The sequence below is a fragment of the Sparus aurata genome, chromosome 13, assembly GCF_900880675.1.
Source record: "Sparus aurata chromosome 13, fSpaAur1.1, whole genome shotgun sequence".
NCBI lineage: Eukaryota > Metazoa > Chordata > Actinopteri > Spariformes > Sparidae > Sparus > Sparus aurata.
Genome location: NC_044199.1, coordinates 24,605,412 through 24,615,237, shown reverse-complemented (window position 1 = coordinate 24,615,237; position 9,826 = coordinate 24,605,412). Strand labels below are relative to the sequence as shown.

General features: G+C 38.0%; 1 protein-coding gene across 2 annotated transcripts; it reads right to left on the bottom strand.

Annotated features, from left to right (window-relative positions):
* Positions 1–1,485: 1,485 nt before the first annotated feature.
* ccdc15 (coiled-coil domain containing 15) lies at positions 1,486–9,809 on the bottom strand. 2 transcript variants are annotated; one of them, XM_030439033.1, is made up of 11 exons: positions 9,372–9,809; positions 7,864–8,001; positions 7,164–7,295; positions 6,850–6,966; positions 6,629–6,742; positions 4,539–4,658; positions 4,360–4,463; positions 3,910–4,104; positions 2,810–2,958; positions 2,645–2,695; positions 1,486–2,231 (listed from the first exon to the last, which is right to left on the bottom strand). In XM_030439033.1, exons 1-10 carry the CDS (start codon positions 9,546–9,548, stop codon positions 2,646–2,648), a joined length of 1,296 nt encoding a protein of 431 aa, XP_030294893.1. In that variant the 5' UTR covers positions 9,549–9,809; the 3' UTR covers positions 1,486–2,231; position 2,645. The 2 variants fall into 2 exon arrangements, with proteins under 2 accessions (XP_030294893.1, XP_030294892.1); XM_030439032.1 differs by having other exon boundaries at positions 1,486–2,695.
* Between the last annotated feature and the right edge of the window lie 17 nt (positions 9,810–9,826).

Here is a 9,826-nt window from a genome sequence, read left to right as displayed (position 1 = left end):
CGTGGTGCCCAACATGAGGGACCCCTATACGTGGTCGTGACAACACCATAAAGGTCGGCAGATGACTAGCTTGATAAGAAATAAGTCGAACACAATATCTGCTACTGAAAAATACCTCTGAATGTGGTTAATCTTTTAAATGTTTTCCCTTTCTTGTCTAAAAGTACAAAAGTGTTACCACCAAAATGTACAAAAGGAAGACTTTAAAAAAATAAAGGTGCTCTTTGGTATGGAAGAGTTTAGAATTCATCGCTGTGTTCTTCATGGCAAAGTTGGATGGCCATCTTTATCTGTGAGGAAGGAACAGCACTGCGTGATTTTATCTTCAAGGCCCTGCTGCATGTTTTACTTGACTATCTTACCATTTTTTATTTCATTTACAACTTATAAATTGCACACTTGTTCACAAGAGTCCTTGATTTTAAACATTCCCACTGTGAGGACTGAATTAGACAAGACTGCTTTTTTAGGTCTATGCCCCTCAGAACTGGAATGACTTACAGCATGCTCTTAAATTAAATCATCTAATTTTTAGAGAGTTTCAAATGCCTATTGTTCAATGTTCTACAGTCTGAATGTAATTGTGAATTATGATCATATTGGTTTGTTTATTCATGTGTTTGTCATCAGGGCGTCACTGGAAAAGAGAGCTTGCTTTCAGTCGACCTTCCCTGAATAAATGAAGAATGCGATCAATTTCTGCCAGTTCAAGGAGAAAAAAAACCAAGCTTGATGAAAAAATTAATTCCCATGGTAAATTATAACTGAGATAAAAAAAAAAAAAAAAAAAACAACCTCAAAATTATTGGTGTAAAGTTGAAATTGTGAGATAAAAAGCCATAATTATGACACAGATTGTCAAAACTATGAGATATAAAGCAAACTATGGGATATACAGTTGAAATTGTAAGATTAAATAGTCAAAATTTTGAAACTGAAGTCTAAACTTTAGGACAGAAAGTTGAAATTGGGAGATAAATTATTAGATAAATGATTAATATGACAGTAAAAGTCTAATCGATGGGATATAAAAGTCTAAATTATGTGATAAAAATGAGACTTGAACCATCAAACATTGACTTGATGCTCATAGTGGTACCTGGCTCTGTAAAATTTTAATCCTCTATATATTTCATTAAATAGAGGATTCACCGTTTTCGACTGTCAATTCACAAGTTTTAAAATCTTAACAGACTGCAAATTAAAAAAATGTGGCACCCTTAAATTATCTTTAAAATATCTAAATATTGAATACAATATACATGTACAACTATGTAATGACTATGTTACAAATGGCACTGGGAAGACAATACAAATAAATAATACAAAATGTAAACATCTCTTACCCATTTAGAGAATAAATGTAAGCAGTTCAACCGAAATGAATCCATTATAAAAATAAAAAAACACATGCAGGAAGAGATTACGACAGATTAAAAATCATTTTATAAGACCAGTAACCAGTAAATATTAATAGGATCACACTTTAGGAATGATTGTAAGAAGCATTTAATTAAAAACATCACAAAATGTATATTTTCATTATTTTTCTTTTAAACACAGCCCTGGAGAAAATCGACATGACCTAAAGCAGATTCCTACAAATTCCACAAAACAAACAGCAAATCCTCAAAACCACATTCTCAATATTACATATTACTGTACTGTATTTAAATACAGAGTACGAAAACATACAGATATTTTAAATTCTCAATAAATAAACCATAAGCTCATGTGAGGTTTTAAAATATATCTAATAAACAAAATATAGTTTGCACTGAGAACAGACTCAGAACTATATCCATCAATCTGCTGCCAATCTCAACCTTTATCAAGAACAGCAAAAAATTAAAAGCAATCACACAACAAATGCTTAAAACTGTAATAAAACAATTTTGACTAAACACTCCCCAGCCTCAAAAGGTAATGTTCAATGTGGTTAAAACAGGAACTCTGGTTAAACGGTCTGTATTGTACTATACATTAATAAGTAACTCAGACAGTTCCTGGAGTCCACAGCTGATTACCAGTCAAGTGTCTGAAAAGCTTCTCCTTCGGTTCATTAAATCCCAGCAGCTGAAGGCAGCAGGACAGATATGTTGATGAATCTGCAGCCTCTGATTTGAGCAGTGCCTCACCAGAGCACAGAGCCATTACACACAGTTGTCCTTCATTACATCACATGCAAATGACATCAGGCTGCTACAAAATAGCACACCTCCACACACAACCTGAAAGACAGAAAAACTGTGACTGAAATAGCATCCAATCGATGCTATCATATTACAGTTTTCAAAAAGCTATCTTTTTTATTACCAATTTGGTCATTTTGATTAATATTTCAGAAACCATCAATGTCTGTACAACATTTGGCACCAATCCATCAAGTAGATGTTGGGTATGTCAGAGGATAAGTGAAAACTTGCAGGTGAAAAGACAAGGATTATCAAAATCGTGTGTATTCATCATCAATGAAAAAATAAATATCTGTCCAAAATGTCATGGCAATCCATCCGATATTTGCTGAGTTATTTCTAGACTTAAAAACGGCTATCATTCTCCCAAAATGTTGAACCGTTCCTTTATACAAGCAGCAAGGAGCCTGTTTGTACAAGACAACATCTACTGCAGTTCATCAGCTTACTTTACTGTAACTCCAAACTCAACATTGTTGAATGCAGCGCCTTGGCGTACTCTGTGGAAGAGACAAAAGCTTCTGTCAACAATGTTTTCATGTTTAGTTTCGTTGAAGGTAAATAGTGGAGTGTGTAGAGAGTGAGGCAGGTGGCCGTGTGTGTGCAGCGAGTACCTTTGGGATTGTTGTGGAAGACACAGTTGTTAGCGCAGGTGTCAGGGTGGGAGTCCCAGAATGAGGACGCACAGCAGCAGAGAGGAGGGAGGTCCAACTTCTCCTGAGACAGTCGCTCTTTCATCTGAGCTCTCAGAGCGTCAATGAATCTGCAGAGAGTTAAAATCAGCCCGTTTATCAGCTTCACCTCGTGAAGACACCTAGGCCCTGATTTCCATGAAGTTATTTCCATGAAGGAGATACTCGCATCAGACAGCTGTTTCAGTTTGTCAATGTATAATATATCTGTTCACATCTGTTTTGGTTGTTTTAACCTGACGAGTTAGCAGCTGTCCAGTTCAACTAACCATTTGACCAGTAACAACCGTATCCCCAGACTCCATTACAAATTGCGTGATTTGTTGAGTTGTTACAGGAGAAGAAAATGAACAAACTTTGTGAAACGGCTTTAACAAACTGGAAATAATCGCTGCCGTCTCGTAAGTTTGACAAAACACTACATTAAGATGTTTCTTTCCTTGTAAAAAGGGTTAGTTTGTCATGGCATCACTGTAACAGCCTGTCAGTCTGTTTTCATGTCTCATGAATGTCTAACCTCCCAACAGCTGTTTGAACACACCGTTTCAACTGATTTCACCATTTACACCACACTTATAAAATAACAAAACATATCGATGACAAATGTGTCAAATTTATTTTACATTTCCAGATACTAAAAAAGGCTACTGCTTTGTTACTCGTGGAATAAGTCACCTCGCTCCCATTTTGAGACTGGTTGCATCTGATCGCTCTGGACGGATGGTTATATCAATTTTGAACAGCCTCTTATATTTCTGTAAGATGCAGTTCAGTTAATTTTGTCCAGATAAAAAAAAAAAAAGATAAAATTGTTGCATTGTAGCACTGGTCTGATTCCTGTTCACACGACTTATTACAAACAAAACCAAATTCCATTAAGTTGTATTAATTGGTAACTCAGCTGGAGCAACAAAAGGCATTAATCAACTTTTCACATATGCTCAGACCTGTAAACAGACTTTGATGTGGAAGATCAGCAGAGTTCCCCGCTAAACTTTAGCTACTTAATCTCCATTAATTACCTTGCAGCTACTTTCCCCTTTTCCTGTTTCTTTCTCCTCTGCAGCTCCGTAGCTCTGTCCTCCTCCTCCAGCTTCAATCGCTCCAGAATCAGCAGCTCTCTCTCCTCCAGCTTCTGTTGGGCCTCAGCGAGCTGCCGAACTTTCTCCAACCTTCTCTCTTCCTCCAGACGAATATGCTCCTTCTCTGCTTTGATCCTTAAGTGGAGAGGGGAACAATTGAGAAGACATTTTCACTGGGACCAAAGAATCACATTGTACACAGAAGCAGAGTATCGAGCCATTTACTGATCTATCTTTTATTATTGGTTCTGCTGTGAATACTTTGAAAAACATTATAAATAACTTAAACTTAGAGAGTCATCTCTCAAAGCTACAGAGGTTGATAGATACTCTAAAGACTAATCGTACACCAATAAGAGGAAGTGACGCAGGAGAAAATGTTGCGGTCACCTTGCCGTCCTCTTCAGGTATTTCCTGTGCTGTTTGTTCTCCTTCACTTGTTCTCTCTCGATGTTCATGTACAGACGGCGGTGCATCAGGAACTGAGACTGACGCTGCAGAGAGACAAACTACTGTAACATTCGGCTTGACAGGGCTTGAACACAAAAAGCCAAAGGTCTAATGTTTACCTGTCTTTTCTGTTCTTCTGCTTCAGTCAGAGGCCACAGGACCCGTGGGACTTCGGGGTTGGTCTGGATACTAGAAACAGGCTGTGATTTGTCCGGATCCCACGGCATATGTCCACTCAGCTGAAACAGTCAGAGTCAGAGTCAGATTACCAGGTGCATGTTTGGGGTTTAGATCTACTGTTAACTGATCATAATTAACATAAAACACAGGAGAACTGATTGTGTAAGTATTTTCCCTCTTTCTTTTGACAGACCTAAATCATCACTGGGGCAACCAGCTGATTGAGGTTGCTTAACACACTGACTGGAGAACACATTTAGGTTAAACTCAACTGTATCTGGAAGGTCTAAATCTGGTTAATCAATGTTGACAAAAATACCCAGATGTTCATTCTTAACAAATCTGCATCAAATTTGGCCCAAACAGCATTATTAATTGTTGTTCCTTGTAGTTTTGTAGTGAATCACAAGGCGTTAGAGGGAAATGGAAAATATTCAAATAAACTATCATGAACTTTGTACACTTCCATAATGTTTTTAGACATGTGGTGAAGTATAACATCACATCTCGACTGTAAATACCAGTCAAGTGGACCATGCCCCAGGTTAACACTGTGTCATTACGCTCTATCAGCTATCTCTGGGAATATCAAGTCATTAAGTTTGAACTATTTGGGTTTATGAGTAGATGAGAGACACCCGAAGACATGTTTTAATATGTTTTAGGTTTCGTGATGCTGAACTGTCTAATCTGAAGTGGAGGCCTTCTGCTACTCTGAACTGGAACACAGCTTCTCTTTATAATTCACACACATCTGGTCTATCCTGGCTTACAGTCTAATTTGACAAACTTTAATTATTGTATTATATTTTTTAATTATTTATTATTATTTGTTTGGCACAAAACAAACACCACGTACTAATCAAGCATTTCCACCACAGGGCTTTTAACTAACCCTTAGCTGGTCAGACCGCCCAAACTACTATCATGCCAGAAAAGTTTTCCAAGCACCTGTGACAGCCACTGTCGCAAAATGCAACTTAGTCAAGCTGCATTGCACATAATATTTAGTTAAAACTGACACAATTAGCATTAAGATGGAAGGACTGTGAGAGACAAAATTCTAAACAATGGATCAAAGAAATGTCCTGCACTTTCACATTAGAAAAAAAACAAAAAACATTCATAGTAAAAGGCAAAGCTGAAGAATCCATCAGATGTGGACAGATTTTCTACAATTTATGGGTACCTTGACTGCAAATTCATAACTCAACAAGACAGTGGAACATTTTTTTTCTGACTTTTTTTGTGTATATATATACACTTTTACAACATACGGCTGGGGCCCTTTGCTGCGTGTCACACTCCCCCTCTCTCTCTCACCTGGTTTCCTGTCGTCTCTTGAGCTGTTCTATGAATAAAGCCACGTAAAGGCCAAAAATTATTTAAACAAAAAAAATCAATAAACAGAGCACTGAAAAAAACAAAAAACAATTCAAGTTATTATCAAACTGATAAATATCTATCTAATATCTATCTCTGTGATCTTTAGCCAGTGTTTATTTACATTTTGGCAAATTTGCTACTATCATGAGGCTGCATCTATGAGTTTGTTTCTTTAACCATGAATGTACAGAAGATCACTGAATTAGTTTTCATACTGAAGTCAGAATCTGAAGTTATAATGAGCGCCTTTTCAAATTATTTCTAAGGACATAAACACCTCTATCATTGGAAAGAGTAAGTTTTCCTTCATGTCTGTTCCTTATTAACTGAATAATGACTCTGAGAAGACTTGAGTGTGTGTTTAAGGCCAATTCTGTCGGCTGACACCTAAGTGGAAAGACAAAATATTAGAGTAGAATTAAGTTGTCGTTTGCATCTGTTCAGACTGCATTTTCTGTTCATATCCATATGACATATTTAGATTTGTTACAGCCCTTCTTGATACACAGTGAACCTGCTACTGGCTGAAATGACACTGAAAATCATTTGAAGGATATTAGAGAATGTCTGCATGTATCCTTTAGGATTTCATTTTTTAAAAATGCCCACACAGACTGAGGCATGATAAAGGGTATTTATTAACCGTCTGCTGAACGAGGGGATACTCGTGTTGACTGGTGAAGAGATGATCGTCTCCCTCATCTTCTTCTCCCACTTCCACTTCCTGCTCTTCCCTCAGAATGACAGATCCAGCTTTCTTTTGGATATAGAGGAAAAATATTTTTTTATTACACCATGAATGCACACAATTATAGGAACTATAAGTTTATAAAAGAGGAACAAGTGTGAGACAGAGGCACTCACATGTCTGGTTGGAGAGATTTTCCATTCACCTCCAGGAAGGTCTGACGTCATTTCCCCATGCGGGATCATCCGACAAGCAGCCAGTCTGAGTCTGACCTGCTTCATGCCCTCAGTCATCTGGAAAAAAGGACATGGAAATAAATAATCCTCCAGATTAATCACTGTCACATTATTTATCACTCATCCAAGGAAACAATACAATCATTCTGACTCTGCAGACCAAATACTGAAGAAAATAGGACCAGAAAGAGCTGGCTGTATATCGCAAAGCAAGCCACTGGGTTCAATTACTTGATAATATAATACCCTCTCACCTCCTGAGAACCCCTTTCCACCACCCTCTGTTGTGCAGCACCTCCGGCACCAGACATCAGCTTTTCAGCAGCAGAAACATGGTGGGTCCAGACCTGAAACTTCCGGTGTGGGAGTCTCCTATCAGGTTTCACCTGGATACAAACACACAGTTTTACATTGTGGAGGTCAATCAGGCTTCTTGTAGTATCAAAACAATTAGTCAGTTGATGGATGAATGAGTGAAACATCAGAAAAAACTATCTCCAATCATTTTTATTGTGAAGATTTGCTCTTTTTCTCTGTTTAACTTTATCCTAAACAGATGGACTGGACTGTAGGTTGTATAAAGTAATTTAAATAAATGTGAAATAGTGATGAGCATTTCCACTATTTTCTGACTACATGTTTGATCAAATAAATGAAAAAATAACTTGGTTATTCCATTACTCAAATGTGTGTGAAAAAAGTCATTAAAAGCTTGTGAAATCTTAAGAATGCTTCACTGGGGCGCGCAGGTGGTTGAGTGGTTAGAGCGCATGCCATACACGCAGCCGACCCCGGTTCGATTCCGGCCGGAGGTCCTATGCTGCATGTCACATCCCCCTCTCTCTCCTGTATTTCCTATCTGTCTACTGCTTAATAAAGGTGTCTATGCCAGAAAAAATCTTTAAAAAAAGAAAAGAATGCTTCACTGTTCGTCAAAGTAATGTAATTTTTTACCAGTGGCTGCTGTCTCTTCTTGCTGACTTGAACTTGCTGTGCCACACGATTGCGTACTTCTTCTTGAAACCGAAGAAGGCTCTCTTCATTCTCCCTCCTCTTTTCTGCCTGGATCTCCTCAGTTAGCAAAGCCAGAGACTAAAACAAGACATGAGAAGATTGTTTGGACTACTTTAGGAAAAAACAACAACAAAAATATTAATGTGAATTTGCAGGACAATACTTCTTTACTTTTACTTGAGTAACAGTTTGAATAATAGTTGCTGGTGTTTTGCACATATCTCAGCATCGGTGCATATGTTAACCCATATGTAACAAGACATTTCTGTAAAAGAACACCAACCCCATACCTGACCACCAGACAGGACTTTATATATCAACAGGCTCATATTTACACTACATAAACCACAATTAAGTGTGTGTCACAATTCTTAAATAAACCTACAACCAAATATAAGGAATTTATATCAAAATTGCGTGTGCTAAGGGGTAAAAAATAAGCTGCAGCCACCCACCAAATATTGCTAAAGTCTACAAGTGGCTATTATATTTGCCTCACTCTCCAACAATGGTAAAATATTGAGTCCCTTGTAATATTTGAACATTTAAGAGACATTTGGTGGGTGGACCAAAAAGAGAAGTTAATTCATATGGATATACTATAATTGGATAGGTTATAATATTAATAATGAAAAATACTGAAATATATATTTCTATCATATTCTAAATATCAATATCAGCATCAGTCAGGCTTTAACACGTCTTTGAGTGTAAATGGCTCTTTGGCAGAAAAAAAAAAAAAAAAAATGCAACATTTCCCTATTGTCATTTCCACAGCTTGCTATCTTGATTTTTTGGCATTGATTTGGAGTCACTGGGTCACATGGCATGGAAGCTATTGAAAAGAAATGCTGAATTCTTATAATAAATATTCATATAAAATAGAAGAAACAGTTAAATGAATGAATGAAAAGGGTGTTATTTGTCCCATTTAGTAATAGAATTCGGCATTGGTTTAGAGTCACTGGGTCACAGGACATGGAGGTTTAAAAAAAAAAAAAAGCCAGTGGCTTACAAGTAAACTTTTGAAAAAAAAATACACAACACCTAAGCAATCAAAATAAGTGTGCTACATGAAATCAGTTTATTATTATTATCTTTTAATATTCATCATCACTAATATCATCAGGTTAGGATGAAGAAATATTGTTTTTGTGAAAATCAAACAAACAATCGGTTCTGGGAGACGAGCTAACCGTCCTCCTGCTGTCAACACTGGGTGAAACTGAGGGAGGGACGCCCCTGGGTGTCTCCGGTATGAATGTCTGCTCAATATCAAACCTAAACCTAACTTCACCTCGGTCGACCCTGGGGTCAGTAGCAGCCCCTATGTCAAACCAAACTCTTCATTCCCTGAACTTGCAGGCTGCCTGGTCATAGCGGTCTCTAGCAGCCTGACAACAGAGTTAAAGCTAGCTTTGCTCATTAGCGTTAAATGCCAAACTCACACACGGGTGCTCCAGGCAGTCATGTCCGCCCTCCACCCAGGCTCCCACCGCCACCACCTTCGGGTTCCTCTCGGCTAGCACCTTGTTGGCTCTGGAGGATGGCGGGTCCGTCTTGCTCCGGCTGACCGAGGCTTTACACCTGCGGTTTGTTGAAGTTATAAGCCGACTAGCACTCATTGGTGACGTTAGCGTCTGCTAATTTAAGCTAATGCTAACCCAAATCTTAAAATCTTCTCGGTGTCCAGTTGCCGTGGTTACACATCAGCGTAACGTTACTGCAGTTTTGTCGAATGTATCACGCACTGATACGATTATTTTTGTTTTGCCAAAAGAAAAGGGAAAACTGAGTAAGAAACCCCTATAACGTTTCCCTGTGGACACCAACTGGTTTGTTTTGAGTTTCGCTCACTTCGTCTTCTTTAAGTTTCTGGCGTTTGCCAAACAGCTCAATGGCG